The sequence below is a fragment of the Lithobates pipiens genome, unplaced genomic scaffold (genome assembly GCF_037356315.1).
Source record: "Lithobates pipiens isolate NorthernLeopardFrog02 unplaced genomic scaffold, aLitPip1_a1.2 Scaffold_8, whole genome shotgun sequence".
NCBI classification, from domain to species: Eukaryota; Metazoa; Chordata; class Amphibia; order Anura; family Ranidae; genus Lithobates; species Lithobates pipiens.
The window spans coordinates 107,655,736-107,680,789 of NW_027507903.1; the positions used below are offsets into that span (position 1 = coordinate 107,655,736).

Consider the following 25,054-nt stretch of genomic DNA (forward strand, 5'->3'; position numbering starts at 1 on the left):
GGAGAAACTGCAGAAAAGCATGTAATGGGTTTTTGCAGCAATGTGTGTTTGTTTTTTTTTTTGTTTTGTTTTTTATCTGCCCAACAACAAATTGGTCAAAAAAAAAATGCAAAAAGCACTGCAGAAACAGATCAAAAGCAAACTGCATTGGTGTGCACCAAGCCTTATGATGGGCCTGGCCACACGGATCAATTTTCAGACGAGAATATTCAGACGAAAAATCTTTGTACATTCGCTGAGTGAAAGAACGTTATTTGAAAATTTTCGCTTGCTTTTAACATTCTGTTTTTAAAATCAATGTAATTTCGGAACGAAAACCAAATACACTATCTAAAAATTCCTTTGATTAAGAAGTTTTCTAAATTTACCTGTCACTGTGGTTGAAAACAAATTTGATTTGACCCCACTAACGATTAAAATATTGAACGAACGTTCTTAATTACATATTATTTTTTATTTTTATTTTTTTTTGAAAGAAGACATTGTTTTTGTTTCGCCAGCATATAATAGATTACAGTTCTGTTTGAAAATTCTCAAAATGATCTTCAACTTTTTTTCTTTCTTTAAATGAAAAAATAAATAAATATCTGAGTCTCTAAGGCTGCTTTCACACTGCAGCGGGAGCGGCGTCGGCGGTAAAGTGCCGCTTTTTTTAGCGGCGCTTTACCGTCGTTTTAGCGGCGGTGTGCGGGCGCTAGCGGGGTGGTTTTAACCCCCGCTAGCGGCCGAAAAGGGGTTAAACCCGCCCGCAAAGCGCCGCTGTATCGGCGCTTTGCCGGCGGTATTGCCGCGGTGTCCCATTGATTTCAATGGGTAGGAGCGGTTTAGGAGCGGTGAATACACCGCTCCTTCACCGCTGCAAAGATGCGGCTAGCAGGACTTTTTTCACCGTCCTGCCAGCGCATCGCTCCAGTGTGAAAGCCCTCCGGCTTTCACACTGAAGTTAAAGGGGCCGGTTTTTTTTCAGGCGTTACACAGGCGCTATTTTTAGCGCTGTAACGCCTGAATACCGCCCCAGTGTGAAAGCAGCCTAATAGTATTACAGTGTATATATCCTCTACTAGTGTATATATATCTCCTTGAATAGTGTATATACAGTATATTGCTCCTTGAATAGTATATACAGTATATCTCTTCTGTCTGTTATTCTCGATGGATTAGGGATTTTGCTCCCTAACAATATAGTTGGTTATTGATATTTAACAATAAATTGCCTTTTTTTTTTTTTTTTTTTAACCTTACATATTAACTAAATTATACACCACACTTTTTTTTAAGGTTATTAATCGAAACAATAATCGGCCAACTAATCGATTATGAAAATAATCGTTAGTTGCAGCTCTACTTGGATTGAAGAATTTGGTGGTTTTATGGTCTTATCATTTGACAGACACAGTTGTGATTCATGAGCGTGGTATGGAATTTATATATTTCTTGTTTCAATACTAGACATTTGGTCTTCCTATGGGCTGCTGTATACAGTATCTCACAAAAGTGAGTACACCCCTCACATTTTTTTAAATATTTTATTATAGCTTTTCATGTAACACTGAAGAAATTACACTTTGCTACAATGTAAAGTAGTGAGTGTACAGCTTGTATAACAGGGATATGCAATTAGCGGACCTCCAGCTGTTGCAGAACTACAAGTCCCATGGGACTTGTAGTTTTGCAACAGCTGGAGGTCCGCTAATTGCAGATCCCTGTTGTATAACAACAAAAGTGAGTACACCCCTGAGTGATAATGTCCAAACTGGTCCCAAAGTGTCAATATTTTGTGTGGCCACCATCATTTTCCAGCACTGTCTTAACCCTCTTGGGCATGGAGTTCACCGGAGCTTCACAGCTTCCACTGCATTTTTCCTTCCACTCCTCCATGATATCATGGAGGTGGTGAATGTTGGAGACCTTGTGCTCCTCTACCTTCTGTTTTGAGGATGCCCCACAGATGCTCAATAGGATTTAGGTCTGGAGACATACTTGGCCAGTCCATCACCTTTACCCTCAGCTTCTTTAGCAAGGCAGTGGTGGTCTTGGAGGTGTGTTTGGGGTTATATTTGAATGCGGCCCAGTCTCTGAAGGGTATCATGCTCTGATTCCCTCAATGAATTGTAGCTCCCCAGTGCTGACAGCACTCATGCAGCCCCAGACCATGACACTCCTACCACCATGCTTGACTGTAGGCAAGACACACTTGTCTTTGTACTCCTCACCTGTTTGCCACTACACACGCTTGACACCATCTGAACAAAATAAGTTTATCTTGGTCTCATCAGATCACAGGACATGGTTCCAGTAATCCATGTCCTTAACCTGCTTGTCTTCAATAAACTGGTTGTGGGGTTTTTTGTGCATCATCTTTAGAAGAGGCTTCCTTCTGGGAAAACAGCCATGCAGACCAATTTGATGCAATGTGCGGCGTATAGTCTGAACGCTGACAGGCGGATCCCCCTCAACCTCTGCAGCAATGCTGGCAGCACTCATACGTCTATTTCCCAAAGACAACCTCTGGATATTACGCTGAGCACATGCACTCAACTTCTTTGGTCGACCATGGCGAGGCCTGTTCTGAGTGGAACCTGACCTGTTAAAGCGGGAGTCCACCGGGACTCCGCATTTTTTTATTTTTTTAAAAGCCAGCAACTACAAATACTGCAGCTGCTGACTTTTAAAATAGTGACACTTACCTGTCCAGCGCGCCCGCGATGTCGGCACCCGAAGCCGATCTCTAGGTCGTCTGTCGGGTCCTGCCGCCGCCATCTTGGGTATGGGAATCAGGAAATGGAGCCTTTCGGCTTCATTTCCCAGTTCCCTACTGCGCATGCGCGAATCGCGCTGCGCAATAAGGACGCTCCCCGCTGCCTCTGGGATCTGTGTGTTTCCCAGCAGGCAGCGGGGCACTTGCGGGAAGGGGCGGGCACTTGTGGAAAGGGGCGTAAGTTACGCCCCTTTCCGCAGAGCTATCCCGGAAGTGGGTGCAGTTACCTGGATTATCCAGGTAACTGCACCCCCCTCCCCCCTGAAAGGTGCCGATTGTGGCACCGGAGGGGGGGAGGGTTCCGATGAGCGGAAGGTCCACTTTAGGGTGGACCTCCGCTTTAAAGAGGGATTCCACCAAAAAAAAAAATATTAAAAGCCAGCAGCTATAAATACTACAGCTGCTGACTTTTAATAAATGGACACTCTCACCTGTCCTGGGTTCCAGCGATGCCGAGGCCGATCGATCGCTCGGCTGCTGCCGCAACCATTCTAGGTGAGGGAATCAGGAAGTGAAGCGAATCGGCTTCACTTCCCGGTTCCCTACTGCGCATACGCGAGTCACGCCGCGCAATAGGAAATCTCTGCGCTGTCACTGGGACCCGTGTGTCAGGGCAGGAAATGGCGTAGACTCCCACGGGAGTCTATGCCCGGAAGTGGGTGTAAATACCTGTCTTTGACAGGTATCTCCACCCCCCTCCCCCCTGAAAGGTGTCAATTGTGACACCGGAGGGGGGGAGGGATCCAATCAGCGGAGGTTCCACTTTAGGGTGGAATCCCGCTTTAAAGCTCTGTATGGTCTAGGCCACTGTGCTGCAGCTCAGTTCCTGAGTCTTGTTAATCTTCTTATAGCCTAGGCCATCTTTATTGTAGACCAATTCTTTTTTTCAGAGCTCTTTGCCATGAGGTGACATGTTGAACTTCCAGTGACCAGTATATGAGAGTGAGAACGATAACACCAAATTTAACACACCTCCCCATTCACACCTGAGACCTTGTAACACTAACGAGTCACGTAACATCGGGGAGGGAAAATGGCTAATTGTTCCCAATGTGGACATTTTCACTTAGGGGTTTTGTTGCCAGTAGTTTAGACATTAATGGCTGAATTAGTTATTTTGAGGCTACATCAAATTTACACTGTTATACAAGCTGTACACTCACTACTTTACGTTGTAGCAAAGTGTCATTTCTTCAGTGTTGTCATATGAAAAGATATAATAAAATCTTTACAAAAATGTGAGGGGTGTACTCACTTTTGTGAGTACACCCCTCATAGCTATATATATCTCTGTCTCTCACTATTTAATTTATTTAGTTTGGTATTTTTTGATCCAGAGTGTGCGGCCCAGGGGTTTTACATTTTTTTTGTTTGTTTTGTTTTTATACACCCATATGTTTGTTTTGTAACATAGTAGCTACATTTTATAAATTTTGAAGTAAAAAAAATGTTTCTTCTGTGTCTAATATAGTCTGAATCTGATTTCCAGAGTGTGTGTATATATACATGGGATGTCATTTGCTTTTCAGTGTATATGTGTCTGGTTTTCATGTGTCCATTACATCTTCCCATCTGTCTACATGACACATCCATCCATACATCCATACACACACACCCTCCCCATATACGACTTAATAAAGGATGCATAATAATGCTGTACGGGTGCGGTGTTTGTTTTCGTACCAACATATTGCCACCTGTTTGTACCTTTCATTTACATTTGTTACTGTGGTCAGTCTACTACCAATCTAATGGTGACCTTACACGGAGCAATTTAATATGCAATAGAAGTGTCCTTTAATTTTCTGTCCAGGAAAATAAATGTGATCATCAAGATCATTCTATGAACGTACAACTAAAGGGTTAGTTCACCTTTTAATGGCTTGAAAAAAAACATAATATCAGCTTTTATTGCTTTGAAGAAGCAGCTTCAAAAGTGAGGATCATTGTTAAAAATAGGATAGAATTTTAATGTACAATCAAATCCTGCCATGCATGTAGAATTAGGTGAACTAACCCTTAAAGGTCATATTGATCTATCTACTTTCCTCCAGTTGGAGTTTCCATCCAGACCAATCTGGAACCAAACACAAACTACTAATAAACTGTTTTAATTAATTTTTTTATTCATTTTATTACATTTTTTTTAATTCATAATTTTTTGGTTTGCTTTTAGCCCTCTCTTATCCCTAGTGGATTAAACGCAGCTCTTTCGGGCAGTGCCCAAATGCACAAGCAGGGCATGAAATTGGAAGCTGTGATGGAACAACTACAAAAGCAGCAGCAGCAAGCCGCTCGAAGCATGGAAGAGCGGGAGAGACAAATTAGAGAAACTCAAAGACTGTATGCCCAACAGATGGCTTCGCAACATTTCTTAAAATCCATGGCAGGCTCTGCCACAGTGTCATCTATGAAAGCCCGCCCGCCCATGGCCTCTCCACAGAGTGCCAGTGAACCCGATGAAGATGAAGAGATGGAGGATGAAGACAGTGATGGAGATTCGTTTAGTGTAGAAGATGATGTCAGAGCAGGGCAGCCATCCACGCTTGCACAGAAGTACCTTCAGCTTCAGCGAGAGCAACAGGGAATAGTTGTTCCCAATCCACAAGGGAACACCAGTCAGAGACACCCGACTGTGAAAGAGGAGCCAAAGGAAGAAAATTTGAACCCTTCTACATCTAAACACCCCAAGCAAAGTTTGGAAGACCATGTTAAGCCGGTAAGAGGAGCTGCAGCTTTGAATAAATTGTTTAAAGCCTAAGTTGAGTCAAAACATTCTATTAAAAAATATTGCACAGGTACTTTATGTACAATTAATGCAAATTGTCCCATGTGCTGATCGCTGCAGGTTCAGTTTTCTTCCTCTAATCTCCCCCTGGAGCTGTAATCTCCCTGTGTTTGCAGGGGTAAAAATGTTTTGTAAACCTAAAAAATTTTTTACTGGCTTTTTCAATGTGATCTGTCATGTTAGTAATATTTTTCTGCCTGCTAATGTACCCATTTCCCTGGGTGATCTGGCCTGTGCTGCTGCTCCAAGTAAACTGACCACATTAGCATGGCAGCCCCTCCACGCTAGCGTGGTCAGTTTGTTTTGCTGTTGTCCCACTAAACATACAGGCACGCTGTGCAAGAGCACAGCACGATTGTATCTTCCATGGTCCATACACAGCCATGCCCTCTCCTGCCTTGACTGATGGCGCATTACCCTTCAGGGGGAAGTGACATTTTTCCACCAGGACCGATTGTGTTCTGTTGCCATGAAAATGCAGAAGCTCGGTGGCAACGTTATTTCCTATGACACACATGCCCCAACAGTGGGCACTCCCACCAGTAGGCCCATGCATTGCTGTGAAATCATGTTGCCTGCAGTTGTGAAGCTAGACAAACTGTAAAGGCAAGTTTGGGGGGGGGAGACACAATCGATATACCGTATATACTCGAGTATAGGCCGACCCGAATATAAGCCGAGGCCCCCAATTTACCCCCAAAAAAACTGGCAAACTTATTGACTCGTGTATAAGCCGAGGGTGAGACATGCCTGTCCATCCCTGTGTGTGTGTCCGTCCATCCCTGTGTGTCCGTCCATCCCTGTGTGTCCGTCCATCCCTGTGTGTCCGTCCATCCCTGTGTGTCCGTCCATCCCTGTGTGTCCGTCCATCCATCCCTGTGTGTGTGTGTGTCCATCCATCCATCCATCCCTGTGTGTGTGTGTCTCCATCCATCCATCCATCCATCCCTGTGTGTGTGTGTCTCCATCCATCCCTGTGTGTGTGTGTCTCCATCCATCCATCCATCCATCCCTGTGTGTGTGTGTCTCCATCCATCCATCCCTGTGTGTGTCTCCATCCATGTGTGTGTGTGTGTGTGTGTGTGTGTGTGTGTGTGTGTGTGTGTGTGTCCAGCCTACCTTTGTCCCGAGCCTCCTAATAACCAGCAATTTGTTTCATGGAGTTGGGCTTTAAAGGGACTACAGATCCCTATTTGGGATGATCCTACTTTCTTTATGGTGTTATGATGCCCTATAGGGTGAGCCATAGTGCCGGTGAAGAATAATGAATCTTTATGTACACAGGGTTATGGAAGGCATTCGAGGGCACAATAAACACATGTAATCAGGGATTGTTCTGGCCAGAATTATCTGCTGATAAGAGCAAGCAGCCGCATTCTGTAGGCATATGAATTATTAATGTTCCTCTGAAACTCTCTGGCTTGTTCTGAAAAGATCATTTCTTTGTGAGCAAAGGACTGAAAAACACACAGCACACAAGGAAGGGGGGATTTACCTTGCCTCCTTGCCTCCGTCCCGTGCCGTGTCGTGCCTTGCCCCCGTCCCGTCCCGTCCCGTGCCCTCTTCGTCGGCGGCCATTGTAAAATTCAAAAGCTGCGCCGCCGCCTTCGCCTGTGATAGGCGGAACACTGAATTTCCCAGCAGCCTGTGTTCCGCCTATCACAGACGTCGTATCATCCTCGTCCGTAGTACGAGGATGATACGATGTCCGTGATAGGCGGAACACAGGCTGCTGGGAAATTCAGTGTTCCGCCTATCACAGGCGAAGGCGGAGCCGGAGGCGCGGCTTTTGAATAGAATGGCCGCTGTCTGTCTGCTCGACACGCTGTTCGAGCGGGCAGACAGCGATGACTCGAGTATAAGCCGAGGGGGGCACTTTCAGCCTCAAAAAAGAGGCTGAAAATCTCGGCTTATACTCGAGTATATACGGTAGGCTTAATTTTATCTGTTGAAAAAATTATTTTATCATTAGCAAGGTTCACATTTACATTAATATAGCCAAGGGACCTGTCGCAGGCACTCATCAGTAGTGTTGACTATGTCTGCCCTTCTCCTGTACTATAGCTTTCATAAATGAAAAATGATCTGTGAATTGAGGAGGTGGCCCTCCCATCCTCCATTTTATAGATCATTTTTCATTCGGTCTTTCAGAGGGTGGAAAATTTCAACTAAATCCGTGGCTGTCAGCACAAGGGACACTGCAAACTGATTGTAAGGACTGTCCCTTTTGCTGATTATTATTTTTTTGTCTTTACTAAACTTAGACTTTAAAACACCCAAAGGCCCCCCAGATGTGTATTTTTTTTTTCAAACCATTTTGAACTTAGATTTTCAGCTATCCTAAAGCTGGCCTTCAGCCTTTCTTTCAGTCTTGCACAATTTTACAGGATTTTTTTGTGTATTGAAACTGCTTACTCTAATTTCACTGCACACTTTGAGCATCAGAAACTGCAGAAAGTCAGTGCACCTCATTTCTTGGCCAGAGGATGCCTGGCATTTTTTTAGTCCTTTCCTCCCCAGCCTTTTTTGTCCTCGACTCACCCTTTTCATTTGTTTAGATATGCATGCAAGTACAGTCTGCCTATAAATGCCCACTTCTCCAGACTCCTACCCACCCATCAAGGCTCACTGTGCTGAGGTCTCATGGAGTACTGGTGCTGTGATTTTTACAGAAAGATGACATCACTGGGTCAAAAATAGGCTTTGTAGTGAAAAAGGAAAGGTTTTATTTAAAAATGTCATTACCATGTTTGAGGTGGGAGGGAGAAACGATAGGCAGAATAAACTAGCTTTGAAGTGTTTAATGCTTATGCTTGGATCTTGCTGCCTTTGTGTTTTGTTGGAAATGTGGGAAATACAAGATCCTGACTGTAATTTTATTTTTTTACACGAATGGCCTCACAAGTGATAATTGCAACTCAGGCAGTTCAAGTTAGATTTTTTTTTTTTTTTTTCTGGATTTTCCGGATTGTAAAGTCAAAGGCCATTATCCTCTGTTCTTCCTCCACAAAGCAGAGTGATTTGTTGTTCAACTGCTATGAATGAAATGAAGTAGGGCCTACATATATCACATATGGAAAGTACCGTCAATACAACACCACATGAATTTGACTTTACATTCGCTTTAAAGCTCCAATGGCCTGGGAATTCTTATTCTGTCGTCTTGACAATCCAGCAGTTGGAAACTGGAGATGTCATGGTTAGAAAGTTTGGGCTGTGTGGTGCTTAGCCATTCATAGGCAGCTTTGTATTCTATTAATGAATACAAAGCTTTTTCCAATTAGCTGAGCTGTTGAGGCAGGCTGATGTCACGATCTCCAAATCAATTGGAGGAAGCTTTGTATTCATTGATAGAATACAAAGCTGCCTAAGAGTGGCTGGGCACCACTCGGTTCAATGCTATTTTTTTCTGGGTGTGAGACAAGAAGGTCTTAGTTCAAGTGAAAGCAAACATGGATATCAGCTTTAGGGAGCCTTTCAGATGCTTTTTGGGCACTCATTTCCTTACCCCCGGTCTTTCTACTTATGTGGTGGTTGCCCTAAATTCGCCATCTTGGCTGCCCTACTGCTTACATAAATCCTGTGCACGCACATATGCCTACTTCTTTCTGGGTGGAATTGTCTTCCCCAGGTAATGCAAGTTTTGATAATTTTGTACAGTTGATACCAGCAGTCCTAGAGGGGGGAAGATGATTCTTGCAAAAGGTGTGCACGTGCTCTCTGAGGGTAATTGGATAGGCATATATGAACTCTGTAAGCCCCTGGTGGCAGTTTTATTCAGCTGTGTTTTAGTGCAGCTTGATACATACAGGGTTTGGGTGGTGCTTTAATGTGGTCCTGTATTATGGAATCTGAGAATATTTTAAGAGGTCTCTTTGGTACACTTTCATAGCAGGATTGGCAGTAGTTGTGGGTTTGTATATTAGAGACATACATGTCTCTAAATTCTTTACTGATGCAAGCTATGGGAACTTTTGTTTCGCAGCCTTTTTAAATTGCCAAAATTTCTTTAGGGTTGGCTATGAATACAGCCCAACACAATGAAAAACTTACTTAAAGCAGAGCTCTAGGCTTCTTCAGAAAAAGTAATTAGCTACAAATACTGTAGCTGCTGACTTTTAATATTAGGAACTTACCTGTCCACGAATCCAGCAGTGTCTTCACCCCAGCTGATTTTCAGTCAGGTGCTGGCCACTGCCATCTCCACTAAGGGAAACCAACAGGCCTTGTGACTTCACAGCTGGTTCCCTACTCCGCATGCACGAAGTGCACTGTGCTTTTTGAATGGTGAGACGGGAAGAAGGGGGGCCGAACTGCCTGCTGACTTTGCCGTCAGTTGGGAGTGGGATCGGGTACCTGTCAAAAGTAGGTACCCACTCCCCCCCCCCAGAAAGGTGCCAAATGTGGCATTGAAGGGGGAGGGGGGGGGGGGCAAAGCTTCCCCCTTTTGTGTGGAGCTCTGCTTTAAAAATGTGTGGTTTATTTTTATTTATTTATTCCGTAAAAATGTGTTTACAAAAAAAAAAAAAGAGCGTCTCTTTACTGGATGTGTATAAGGCATTTTTTTTCCCAAAGAAAAATATCCCACTGCACACCCTATTCATATCATCACCTGTATTTGTGAGCAACTATTTTTAAGGATGAAGCACACAAAGGTCAAAATTAGAACCAAAATATCTGATGAGCACCTTGAGAATTGATTGAGAATTGTTACTACATCCATCCAACCAGATATTAATGGGTTAGTTTGTCAAAAACCGTGTCAAATATCACACTAAATTTATGCTGCTCTTTTACTTATAATAAAAAATATTACAAAAAAAGTCAAAGGATAAGTTTGATTTAAAAATGAAATAAAATAAATTCACATTTTGTACAGGTAAAAAAAAGTGCATTTATTTTTTTTAGCACCCTGTAAAGCATTGTACCTGTGATCAGCAGATTGCGGGTGCAATGTCAGGCTCCTGTAAGCTGTCAGTACAGCTGTTTGCCCGTATCTCCCATATGGGCAGACATTTACTAAGGTCAAAGAAGATCAATAAACCATGAGAGTGCACACGAGTGCCCTCCCTGTTTGTTGAGAACTACAAGCTGTTGCCGCAGTGCAGGACGGTACTGGTAGTTCATTCACAGAACTCTAAATGAATGAGGCTGTGTGGGCGGAGCTTCACAGGTTTTGAAGTGTGACAGCAGGTGCGGGGATCTCACTTTAACTATACATCCTGAATATGGGCGATTTCCTTTAATTTGCAGGGATTTCCTAGATTTACTATACCATACCATAGTTCAAATACACCTTAAAGTGGACCTTCAGTAATTTTTTTTTCAACTTTTCCTCTATTAAATCCTCTGCCCTCATTTTTACTTCGAATAGTAAAACATTTTTTTCTGCCAGTAAATACCTTATACAGCCCACTTCCTGTCTGGTCATTAGCCAAGACATGACATCATGCACAGAGCTGGAGAGTTTGCCAGGAAGGGATGAGTCATAAGTGGGCCAATGAAAGCTGCAGAGCTGGAGGTGTGTCTGCCTAAATCCAGTAAGTGAACAGGCAGCAGCTTCAGTTGCCCACAGTTAAAATGGCTGCAGACTCGGTGGAGGGAGATTTCTGCAGCATATTTGGCAAGTACAGAATCAAAGTGTGTATATGTATATATATATATATATATATATATATATATATATATGCGCAAAGTTGTTGGTTCAGAATGCCAAAGATGTTTTTATTACAAATGATGTGAGCAGACTGTAGTTCCTGTTTAATAGGTGGTGTTGCTCCGAAGAAACACAGCAGAGCAGGTCAAATTCAGCCTCTGGACTGCCATGTGTACTACTGGACTTATGTCAGTGCGACTTGCTGACCTGTGTTTTAAAGGCTGCACTCCCCCATCTCCCTTTGTGACAGCGGGTGGGAGATCTTCTGCCCCCATAGTCAGGTCATTCATTCACACAGATCTGTGAATGAATGAACTACACTGTCTGCCACCCTAGCAGACAGCTTGTGGTTTTCAATGAACTGTGAGTACTCTGGTGTGTGTACAGGCAGTAGTACTAAGTGTCTGCAGTATCCTGACATTGCACTCACAATCTTATTGCGGGTGCAATGCTTTGCAGGGTTCTAAGGAAAAAGGTGTATTTTTTTTTTTTACTGGACATTAAAAAAGTTAAATAAAATTCACATTTTTTTAAGTGCCTTGTCCTTTAAGCGCAGGAAACAAACGTGTCGACATGTGCCCTTAAAACGTTTTTAGCATTGTAAATAAACTACCGGATTTTAATCTTTTCATTCTTGCGTGCCTTGGTCATATTAGTCATGTGGAGTTACTCCTAAAAACTTTTGTCGTACATTGATGAATTTTTCTGTAATTATTCTAATTTAAAGATAAGGCTATTATGCTATCTCTTAGAATGTGAATCATTGGTTCCTTTGTTTTGATAAGGTGTAGTCTGAAGAGTTAAATCTTGCACTTAAGTATTTGCTCCTCCTCATTTTACATGCTACCACATGTTGTGTATGCAACCCCCAGACTCATTAAATGGATCACAAGACCAGTTTAGCCTGACCAACTGGCCACCAAAGCACATACTGTTCTTCATATTTTAATAGAATCTGGTTTTACTTCTTTATGAATCAGATGACCTTCTTGCATGTTGAAGGTTGACTATACACAGTGATAGAGAGAATATATATATAATATATATATAATTTTCTCTCTATCTATTAGATCTATTTTCTCTATATACACGTGTGTGTGTGTGTGTGTGTGTATTTATTTTTTTCATAAGTTTAGGTTTGTATTGTACTTTTGATTAGATTCCTTCATGGTTTTGAGATAATGAAATTGATCAGTGTGTAGAGTCCACCGCTAGTACTATTCTGAGAGGAGCTTGTGTGTGCTTGTAGTGAAGATCGAACCTCTCACATTTCTTTTAACTTCAGTCACATTTACATGTCTCTAAAGAACACTGTACATCTTGGTGTATGATTTTTGCAACTATAAGACCCCTTTCACACTGGGGTGCTTTTCAGGCTTTTTAGAGCTAAAAATAGCGCCTGAAAAACTCCTCTTAAGCACTGGGGCGGTGCGCTTGCAAGATGGGGGGGAAGTGTCCTGCAAGCAGCATCTTTGGGCACCGCTCCCAAAACGCGCTGCCCAATGAAATGAATGCAACACGGGCGCTATTGACACTTTCTTTGGCCGCTAGCAGGAGTTAAAATTGCCCGGCTAGCAGCTGAAAAGCGCCCCTAAAACTAGCGACGCTTTACTGCACCACCCCAGTGTGAAAGGAGTCTAATCCCTATGGGGCATGTTGTCAAAAAACGTGCATTAGCTATACAGGGCAAAGTAACAGGCCTGCTCTTCAGCAACACATGCTCCCCTACTGTTGTCAAGGTTGCTTTAAGATGGAAGGCGGAGGAGAGAATAATTTTCAGTGAGGCATACTGAATCATTTTATTTATATGTAATTTGCATTTACCTGGTTACTGTATTGGTGCTTAAAACAGATTTTTTTTGTGCCCACTCTAAAGTCCTTTTCTTTCCAAATTGCACCATGCATGTGAGATATGTTGAGTCAGGTCAATAATTCTAAGGCCTGGTTAACTCAAAACTGATAACCTATAAAGGCTTTTAAAGCTGTAGTAAACTGCATCCAAAAAAAAGGGAGGGGGCGGTCAGTTTGTGTTGCATACTAGCACAGCGCTGTCACTGCTGATGGTGCTTCCATCTTCACATGATCTTCTTTCCGGGTTTGTGGGCTTTCGGCTATCTGGTTGGCGCTGATGTCACTCCCGTGCATGCACACGGGAGTTGCTGTTTATGGCACGGCTATGCTATTCCTTCAGAGTGCATTGCTGGTGACTTTATCGGCTGCATCTAAAGTAAATGCACGCTTAGGAGATATTTACAGTATCTATAGGTAAACCTTATTTATTGTAGGCTTGCCTATAGGTAAAAATCATACAATGGAGTTTACTCCCACTTTAAAGTGTCACCTATGGACAATTTTAGGTACCATCGCTTTTTGCAATTGTACGCACAATTTAAAGGCTTGAGATGTTTGCTATCTGCTTAGTGATGCAACCCCATCCTTTATCAAAAATTTAGGTGGTGCTTGCACAAAAATGCATTTTAGTGATTTTTTTTTTTTTTTTTGTTTCCCCTAAAAGTAAGCATTTGATCAACAGTTGTTCAAATTACATACTACATAAAAAAAGTGCAGCTGCTCCATATTTTGTAAAGGGCCTCTGCTTTCAGAAAATATATATTTGAGGTTTCAAAGTATTTTTCTAGCAAAAAAATATGCAGGTTTTTAACGTGTGCAAAAAAAGAGAAAAATGCCTTTTGGTGAAAAGTGGTTAAACAGCCGCCCTTTTTTTTTTTCCCCCCAGGGCTATTTGTATTTAGAATCGGTGTTGGCTCTGGGATATTCAAAGTGGGAATTGTATAGGTTCCAGTTTTACTACTGTATTGGTTTATCATTTTGAGTGAGCAGTTCTTCTTTTTATAATTTATTAGCAAAGCATTTTAACAATTTTATTATTTTTTTTTTTTTTTCCATCGTGAAATAATGGCACCTTGTTAAAAGCATTTTATCTTTTGACTCTGTGATAAAGACATAAAGATGTCAGTAAATTATGTTTTGGTGTCTGGGGGAGGGGATATGAATGTAGGACAAATGAAGAGCCAACAGAGAGCGTGACCTCTGATCCTAAAAAAGGCACTTCTCAAAAGACTGATTAACTGCAGCGAGTCTGTATTGAGTGACTGGTGTGTCCATTGTGTTTCAGTCCATGTACCATGACACTGCATTAGGTACTTGTTGATGTGTTCATTTACATGTTGGTGTCTGTTTTTACCAAGTTTTGCAGCTATTACATTTTAATAGGTATCCATGTTACATGTGTGCCATTTGCATGGCATTTTACTATCGTATTAACACTCCAGTGATGTTATGAATTGTTTTGGAGGAGGGGAGAGAGTCTGCGACTGAGTGTACATTTTAACTTTTGGAAGCTTTGATGGATAAAAGAAAACTGCAGCAAATCAGAAACTTTTAGTTTTAGATTGAGTAAAGTTTAGGACCCCTGATGGGTATATATCGCTGCCCGCGTTCCTACTGTTTTGATTCGCGCTGTTTTTCCTGATAAGAATTGTTACTGGACAGAAATTAATGGGAAATCCAATATTTTATGGAAAGTGGAAAGAGCGCTGGATACGTGAGTTTATTTTACTGTTATTGTTATCTTAGGGCACTTTTACTCGGTAGCAGTAAGGCTCTGCTAGTTTTAGTAACGTTTTAACTAGGTTTAAGCAGCGCTTTGCCTCCGCTAGCGGTGCTCTTTTAAACCCCCCCCCCCGCTCTTCGGCATCGCTACCCATTGATATTCAATGGGCAGAACGTTTTAGGAGCGGTGTATGCACCACCCCAAAAATGCTGCTAGCAAGACTTTTTTTATTTTTTTATTTTTTTTAATCCCGCAAGCACACCACTCCAGTGTGAAAGCATTCAGGCTTTCCCACTGGAGTGACAGGTGCTTTACAGGCTTTTTATCGCTGAAACGCCTGTAGTGCCTCAGTGTTTAAGTGGCCTTAAAGCGGTGTTCAGGCCACATTTTTATTTACATATTTTTTTAATGATTTGTGCATAATTTATTCTTAAATAGAAACGATTTTACAATTTAAAAAAAGCATGTGCTAAAATATTAAATTACTACTCAAGTTTTTCCGTCCTGTTGTGGCCTTTGCCATCATGATTGTGGGCATGTGAAGCCCAATCACTAACTCTTCTTGGATAAGCGTAGGAGAGGTGCATGCTGGGTAACCAGCATGCACCTCTCGTCTTGCGCATGTGCCATTCACCGGCAGCCATAGCGCTGTTTTGTTTCTAAAGTTGCCATAATGGGCGGTGATGGAGGAAGGTTCTGCCCTGTTGTTATGGCAACAAAGGGCTTTCTTGCCTTCTTAAAAATGGCGCTGTGATCCGCCTTAAATTACATAATTTCCTGTCAAGAAATAACCAGTTTTTTTTTTTTTTTTTTTTTTTTTATCACAATACTGCGCACAGACTCCGGCGAGGGAGTAAGTGATGCGGACCAGGAAGTGGCAGATTAGGTGGACTACATAGCAATAGGGTGATTCTGGTATATATACAAAAAAAATTCCTCCAAATGTTTCTTTTTAGGTTAAAAGGAGTCTGTTAATGGGGAAAAAAATCGGGTTGTAACTCTGCTTTAAGGTATTAATGTTGGTGTAAATTATCTGGTTCCTGGACAGGCGGCTTCTACACCCCAGAGGATTTTCACAGTCTCCTTGGCTCGTGGTGTAATGTAAGAAGGGTTGGAATTTAAGTGCCACACCCCTGCTAAGAGTTCCAGATGCAACTTTATTCCATTAAAGTTTAGGGGTAAAATTCAAGAAATGGCCAACATATTTTCGGGGTCTAAGTGCCCCCTTGATCAGTGCTTGATTGGCTACAAAGTAAACAAACCATTAATGAACTGGACCTACAATGGTATTTATTCCAGTGTGATTTGAAAGTACAGTCCTAATCGGCAGCTTGTTTGGCAGCCACTCAGACCCCCGAAATGCTTGGCTATTTCTTGAATTGTTCCCCTGACCTTTAATGAAATAAAGTTGTATCTGGACCCCTTAGCAGCAGTGTGGCGTTTAAATTTCAACCCATCCAATATTTTATGGTTGTCACCACAACAGAGTTGGAGGGGTAAGTCTTCCAGTGGGTGCTTGTGTTACTGATAACTGTGTCAGTGGCTCCTCTTTAAAAGGAAATAATTCACCAAATGAACAGAAAAACAAAATAAATGAAACTGGCAGACGTTTTAACCATTCCCTACTCTTTTCAAATGACAGGATTGGTCTAGAAATTCACATTGACCCTTAACAAATTTGCTTGAATTTTGCAGCAGTTTAAATTGTATCTAAACCCAAGCATGTCAAAAGGTTGTTCTGGCTTTATTTCAATCATAGCAGCACGTTATCTATTCTTCCTGTAATACAGTGACAACTCTTTAGTAAGTTTAGTTTCAGCATAGTCGCCTTTTCCTGTGTATTCTGAATTGGACTGCAAGTATGTATGCCAATACAGTATGTTTGCACGTTCTGCCATAGACCCTGCAGTAAAATGTTCATCTTCTGGAGCGTGTACATGTCTGCAGGAAGCTCATACAGAGAATTTACAGGATGTGCACATCCCTGGGAGTGAAAGCATGTACAGATTAAGGGGAAACCTGTGTGTGTGTGTATATGTGTATATATATATATATATATATATATATATATATATATATATATATATATATATATATATATATATATATATAAATATAATATAATATAATATAATATAATATAATATAATATAATATAATATAATATAATATATAAAAAAATTTTTTTTTTTTTTTACAGGGCTCTACAATGCACACTCTTCTTGCACAAAGCATTTTCACTGGCAATGTCCAATGTTCTCTGAAACTAGTGAAAGACATGTTTGGTTTAGTTGTGGGTACCCAAACTTTTAAGGATTTTATTAGCTAGGGTTGGTGCAGAAGAATCGAGAGAAATTTACATGGCTTTAACCACTTCAGATCCGCGCTATTGCCAAATGACGGCATTAGCGCGGATCTACTTTTCCGGGACTACGTCTATTGACGTCGTCCCGGTTACGAGCGGCCTGCGCGCCCCCTGAGGGGCGCGCTCTGTGATCGGCGAGTCCACGAGACTCGCCTGATCACCGATCCGTGCAAGGGGTCGATCCCGACCCCTTATCACGTGATCAGCTGTCAGCCAATGACAGCTGATCATGTGACAGAACGGAGCCGGTAATCGGCTATTATTCCTCCTCGCGCTGACAGCGCGAGGAGAGAAAAAAAAAGCCGATCACCGGCGGCCGTGATCGGGACATCAGTCCCGATCACGGCCAGCAATACAGCTGACCTACTGCCTCCTGCCAGTGCCCACCTGCCCACCGCAGTGCCATCCTGAATGAAAGTGCCCCCCATCAGTGCCACCCAGCAGTGCCCATAGTGCCCACAGCGCCACCCACAATGCCACCCACAGTGCCATCCAGCAGTGCCACCAACAGTGCCACCCACAGTGCCCACAATCTTCCTTAAAGGTGCTGCACCCCAGTGCCGCCCATCAGTGCCCAGCAGTGCCGCCCATCAGTGCCCAGCAGTGCCACCTATCAGAGCCACCTATCAGTGCCACCTATCAGTGCCCATCAGTCCCATCTATCAGTGGTACCTATCAGTGCCCATCCGTGCCACCCATCCATGCCATCTTATCTGTGCCCATCTTTGCCCATCAGTGCCGCCTTATCTGTGCCGATCGGTGCCGCCTTATCTGTGCCTATTAGTGCCGCCTTAACTATGCCCATCAGTGCCCACCAGTGCAGCCTATCAGTGCCCACCAGTGCAGCCCATCAGTGCCCACCAGTGCAGCCCATCAGTGCCCACCAGTGCAGCCCATCAGTGCCCACCAATGCAGCCATCAGTGCCGCCTAATCAGCGCACTTCAATGAAGGAGAAAAATGACCCGTTTGCAAAATTGTATAACAAACTATTAAAACATGATTTTTTATTTTTTTTGCATCTTTTTTTGTTTGTTTAGCAAAAAATAAAACTCCGAGCTGTAACTAAATACCACCAAAAGAAAGCTCTATTTGTGGGAAAAAAATGATAAAAATTTCATTTGGGTACAGTGTTGTATGACCGCGCAATTGTCATTCAAAGTGCGACAGCGCTGAAAGCTGAAAATTGGTCTGGGACTGAGGGGGGTTTAAGTGCCCAGTAAGCAAGTGGTTAAATAGCAGACCTGTTAGCATTTTGGTTCTAAGTCACATGACCTGAAGCCATGGCAGCAGTGCATCAGCTTTATAACCTGGCCACACCGATCGCGCTACTTCGTCTCTTTGATTTACCACAACCACGTAGTGCAAGGGCCTGCCTGATTACATGCAAATTGAAGCTCTTAAGGTTTGACCTCATATTATATGGTTTTGGCAAGTCTGAAGACAAAAATCTGCAGAAAATCTAATGTGTATGGAGTTATGGGACACCTTGGATTGTAAACTTCTTGAGGGTAGGGACTGATGTGAATTTACAGTGTATATGTAAAGCGCTGTGTAATTTGACGGCGCTATATAAGTACCCTTTTAAATAATAATTTATACAAACATAAGTGAACTTCCTTCCCGGGCACAGGATTGAAGGTGATTTAACGGAGGGCTGGGAAATTTCCAGACATCTGAGATAAGTAGATGGGCCAGGTGGTAAGGTTGTAATCCCATCTTTGTCTTCATCACTCTTAATTACTATTAACATCTCCTCTTCTCTTGATGTGCAGTTTCTCTGCAAACATGTAAAAAGTGAGCTTGGATATCAGAAACTGTAAATGCATGATGTACATATGTGCTTTACTGTAAGTCCTGGTTGGAATGATTTCTCAGGTCATGCAGTTACTTCAGCAACCCATATTGGTTGCTTTGAGTTAGACCCGACCACATGTTATTTCAGATGGTACATTTTTTTTTTTTTTTTTTTTTTTTTTTTTTAGCTGTTCACCTAATAAATGAGTGTTGTTTTCTATAGGGGAATTAGTATAAAAAATTTAATTGGTAAAATATGCAACCAATTTGCCATCCCTGTATTAATAAAAAAATTTTAAAATTTAAAAAAACTTTTAACTTAAATGTCTTTCCCAGCTTTTAGTTTTCTTACCAAGTGGAAAATTGTATTTATGCACACATTTCATAAATATAGAGAACAAATGAACACCGTGATCTTATGCTGTACTTCAGAAAGTGGTTTGTTTTGTAAGTAACGTTTATTAATTTGCTCACTGTTGAATATCACAGTTTGAAATTATGTATATTGTTGGCTTTGCTGGTTGAAATTACAGCCAGCTGGGGTTCACTCAACAGAAATTGTATTTAGTCTTGTGCCATTGTCTGAGGGTTCCTGCAGTTATGTCTTCACACCTCTTTTTGACATGGTGTAATGAAGGCCTATCTGTCTCACAGCTTGACTCCTCAGTTACTTGTTTATTCTCCATTATCACACATTCATTGTGTCAAACACCATCATTTAGCTTAGTAGATGGCTGCACAGTTCTGGGAATTTGGCACCATTTGAGTCTCCAAGATGAAAGGCGCATGATTTGTAAGGTAACTGGAGCTATATATATATATATATATATATATATATATATATATATATATATATATATATATATATATATATATATTTATTTATTTTTTTTGTCGCTTTAATTTGGTGGTGTATCAATATATTGTGTGTGTGTGTGTGTGTGTGTGTGTTTATATGTATGTATATATAATATAGTATACTGATACACCGCTTTTTTTTTTTTTTTTTTTGCTGACTTTTAATAAACACAAACTCACCTGTCCCATTATCCAGCGATGCGAACAGCTGATTCTCTCCCTCCCAGGGTGCACAGTGTGAATGTTCGAGTCCTGCTGCGCCTCCTTTATGGTCGGGCAAACTTCTGGAACCTGTGACATGTCCCTGAAGTTTGCTGGGAGGGAGGCGGAAGAGAACTTCTGCTCGGATCACCTAGTCGGTCTGAGCAGAAGTGGGAACAGGTAGGGTACTTGTAAAAACTAAGTAGGTACCCGCTCCTTCCCCAAAAAGTTATATGCCAAATGTGGCATAAGAAGGGGGGAGTGCTTAAAGCAGAACTTCTCCTTCTGCTTTTAAACTATTTTTTTAGTAGGTAAAACCATTGCCATGTACTTGGAGTTGAGTGTCTGGTAAGAGACATTGTCGCCTTACCAGTGCAGGGTACAGTACAAGTGACTTTGTAAAGGGAACCCCACCTCTCCACTTTTACTTTACCAACGCTCTTTTGCAGCTCCTGCCCTCCAGTACAGCTGTCCCCAAAAAAATCGCAGTGTCCATGACTGTGGGGAGAGGTGACCTCACTACCTCCAGTAAGCAGTTGGTTTCTAGACCCAAGGACTGTCACGGAGAGTAGGTCACATGCTTCCCCATACCTGAAAGCTCCAGTGTTGTTGAAGGCTGCAACAAAGGCAGGAGATATGAGGGAGCCCTGGCAAGCTTAGTGTAAGTGCTTTGGGGATCTGCATGGGTAAAATGACAGCATCTGTTTAACCTAGTTAGGTGGTGACGCTTTAGAATTGACACATTTTATCATGATTTGTCAGCATATTAAAGGCCTACCTGCTTCAGCAGCTGCAGACTTTAAAGCAGAAGTGTTCCCCTCGCTCTACCACATTAAAAAAATGTTGGCGTGCGGGTACCCACTTCTGCTCAGATCGACTTGTCCCACCTAGGATCATAAGTCCAGCATACATGTGTAAATGGTGATCGCGCCACATATGTGAGCGATCACTTTTTCCTAAAAAATCTGAGTTGTATAAATGGCTGTGCAAATATTAAGAGACCTAAAAAAAAAAAAACTGCAGTAACAACCATTTTATTCTCAAAGGTTTAGGTTTTCAAAAAATGTTTACGGATTTAAGTAATTTTCTAGCAAAAAATGCAGATTTTTACATGCATGACAAAAATGTTAGAATTAGCCAGGGGGTAAAAGGTTTAATAGATTTTGTTTTTTTTAAACCAGACTTTAGTGTCATTTTAAGCTCAAATTAAGTCTTTAAATAAACTTGAGTGTCTATTGTCAGTGAACATGTGTTCATGCATATGTGCTGGTGTGAAAAATCCCTGATGAGTGTAGCAAATGGTTTTAGAAGTGGATGCCTTTGCATCTATACTTCATTTACTCATTATTCACTTCTTAGGCTGGATTCACACCTATGCAGTTTTAGTGCTTTTTGCATTTTGCAGAGTTGCGCTAGTCTGTTTACCATGGTTTCCTATGGAACACATTCTGTAGTGCAAATCTGCAAAAAGCACTAAAAATGCATAGGTGTGATCCCAGCCTTATACTTGTTTCATCTAGAGACTATTGACCTGCTTTTTGAATTGACTAAATCTAGAACCCATGTTGTTCAGTAAGTCAATGTGTTGTGATGGTGAGGTCAGCATTTTCACATATGTATACAAGTGTACAGTTTACAGGCAGCCACATACACATAGTAAACACACTGAGGTAATACAAGATATGCAGCGAGGCAGCGTTCAGTCTTTGTTCCACACTGGAATTCAGAGTTATCGAGGGGATGTAAGAATGGATTTTCCATCTCCCCTAGGCAATAAACAAGCACCAAAAGCTGGTACGGCCATCCCATCCCCCATCTCTTTCAGCAGGCTAATAAAATTATTTGTTAATGGCTGGAGGGAAGTGCCTCTCTTGTGAATGCTGAACAAAATGTTTAGTAAAGACTGCAGTCCATTGACTGCCACTAGAGCTAAAAGGGGATTAGAAGCTGTAATTTAAAGCTGATCCCTTCTCAAGTCTGGCAGCAACTCAATGATATAATGGGAATGCTAATTTAACAGCTTCTGTCATCTTTAGACTGGATACCGATCAGTTTTATACAATGTCCTAATTATTTTTGTGTCCAGTGTAAGATTCAGTTGTATGTTAGGCTTCATGTACACGGAATGTTTTCACAACCTCTCCTGAACGATTCAACTTGAGATAGTAACCCATGTTTAAAACGTCCGTTTTGCTGCTTTTTAAAACTGTGTTTTAGCTGAGTTTTGCGTTTAGAAGCTTTTTATGTTTTTTTTTTTTTTAAAGATATTTTCTTTTTTCAAGATGGCCAAAAATGAAAAATGTCTGTAAATGAAATGTGGCTAAATGCAAGTTCCTGCTTGAAATGCCTCTAAACTCGGCTTCTGAACCCATTTTTTTGCATCCCAAAAAGCCTCTAAACTCAACTGCCTAGAAAGGACTGTAAAGGACCCTGTGTACATGTACTGATGAGATAACACAGAGGAGAGTTCAGGAGCAGTTGAAAAAAATGCCCAACTGCTCCTAAACGTTTGCTTACCAGCAGCAGTGTACATGAGGCCTTAAGCTATTGTGGTTTGTGAACAAATTTGTGTCCAAAAAATAGTTTTCCATTAACTAAAAGTAGAATCGGATCCATCCCTGTACCATTCAATCTGGAAATGCTCACTTGTTTGTAGGGCGCCTTTATAATGCTGGCCGACACTTTCTGGCTCAACTTGCTGAGCAGGAAAATTGAATTGATTAAAGATGAGTTTTCACAGCCAATCGCTTAATTCCCCAACATAGCTAGTCCCCTTAAAGTGGTTGTAAACCTCAGGCATGCAATATGAACAAAGTGTATCCCTATAGTGTGTACTTATCTCCAGAGCACTAAGTGTCATTTCAGTCTGCTGTCCCATTCCTCTGCTATATTCTAGCATGAGTAATTTCTGACACCAAGAGAAAAAATGGTAATGGGGATGGCACAGCTCGGCTCTATTCCTGTGTGGAGGGGAGTGTCTCCCCTCCAATCAGCTCTCGGAGCTCCCCTCACCGATGTAACCTTAGATCTCTGCCCCCTGCTGCTAATAGCTTAGGGTTCCTGTGTAAATTCTACACTTTGGATGTAGGGGAAAGATGGCTGTAGATAATCAGGTACAACGTATGTAGGAGGATTTGTTTCATCTGTGTATCACCCGAGACCAGTCACTTAACTGAGTATATGTAAGGGTTTACAACCACTTTAATGCTTCCTCTTTTTTTTTTTTAAAGTTTGTTGAAAGTTTCTGCCCTCACTCCTGAACCAGAAATACTATTGCTTGCAATTGATATGTTAAAGGCATTTGGTATAGTTTTCATGGCAGTATATGCCCTTTGTCTTTATCTAAATGGGGGTATAGGGAGCATTTCTTAAAATGGATAGAAGCATTGTAGAATCCTATGCACTACTACTTATAAGAAATAGGAAGCAGCTGCTCATAACTTTAACATTGTGTCCCCACATCTAAAATACAATCGTTAACAAATATCAAGTGGCGCTATGCTTCGAAAGCTTTCACTTTTAACCACTTCAGCCCCGGACCAATTAACAGCCTAAGGACCAGAGGTCTTTTTACAATTTCGCACTGCACTGCTTTAACTGGTAATTGCGCGGTCATGCAATGTTGTACCCAAACGAAATTTGCGTCCTTTGCTTTCCAAAAATAGCTTTCTTTTGATGGTATTTGATTGCCTCTGCGATTTTTATTTTTTGCGATATAAATGGAAAAAGACAGAAAATTTCGAGAAAAAAATATTTTCTACTTTTTGTTATAAGAAAAATCGAATAAACTCAATTTTAGTCATACATTTAGGGCAAAATTTATTCAGCCGCATGTCTTTAGTAAAAAAATGTCAATAAGCGTATATTTATTGGTTTGCGCAAAAGTTATAGCGTCTACAAACTAGAGTACATTTTCTGGAATTTACACAGCTTTTAATTTGACTGCCTAACTCATTTCTTGAGGTGCTAAAATGGCAGGGCAGTACAACCCCCCTCAAATGACCCCATTTTGGAAAGTAGACACCCCAAGGAAGTTGTGGAGAGGCATGTTGAGCCCATTGAATATTTTTTTGTTGTTGTCCCAAGTGATTGAATAATGACACAAAAAATAAAAATAAAAAGTTTACAAAAAGTTGTCACTAAATGATATATTGCTCACACATGCCATAGTTACATGTGGAATTGCACAACAAAATATATTCTGCCGCTTCTCCTGAGTACGGGGATACCACATATGTGGGACTTTTTGGGAGTCTAGCTGCGTACGGCACCCCGAAAACCAATCACTGCCTTCAGGATTTCTAAGGGTACAAATTTTTGATTTCACTCCTCACTACCTATCAGTTTCGAAGGCCATAAAATGCCAAAATAGCAAAACCCCCCCCGAAATGACCCCATTTTGGAAAGTAGACACCCCAAGCTATTTACTGAGAGGCATGTTGAGCCCATGAAATATTTTATATTTTGCCACAAGTTGCAGGAATTTTACAATTTTTTTTTTTTTTGCACAAAGTTGTCACTAAATGATATATTGCTCACACATGCTAAGGGCATAAGTCAAATTGCACCCCAAAATAAATTCTGCTGCTTCTCCCGAGTACGGGGATACCACATGTGGGGGACTTTTTGGGAGCCTAGCCACGTACGGGACCCCGAAAACCAAGCACTGCCTTCTGGATTTAAATATAAAATGCTACCAAAAAAAACTGTTAGCGATCACAGGGATCAGGCCTGACTCTGCTATCGCTGCAGTTATGTGTTTAGTGTTTTGTAAGTGACAGTGATCGATCGATACTGCACTTGGGCGGGCTGGGCAGAGGGGCAAAACGCAGGTGCCAGCAGGTATCTGTCCTGATCCCGCTAACAATGCGTTTTTTTTTGGAACCCTAAACTGCTGGGGATGCTAGTATAGATCTGATCAGATATTGATCTGTTCAGATTCTATACCACTACGGGGTGTGGGTGTTAGCGGTACTGGCACTAACCTAGCGCTGCCTGGGGCGACGCAGACCCTGACCCTAAAACCTAATTGATATCACCCGCCGGGTGATCAGGGGGT

General features: G+C 41.7%; 1 protein-coding gene across 1 annotated transcript in view; it reads left to right on the forward strand.

Moving 5' to 3' along the window:
• ARID3B (AT-rich interaction domain 3B) overlaps positions 1-25,054 on the forward strand; it is a 108,735-nt gene that overhangs the window by 5,025 nt on the left and 78,656 nt on the right. The window contains exon 2 of the mRNA XM_077470578.1: positions 4,935-5,477. Within this exon, the coding sequence (XP_077326704.1) occupies positions 4,935-5,477 (543 nt within the window). The remainder of the gene's footprint in view (positions 1-4,934; positions 5,478-25,054) is intronic.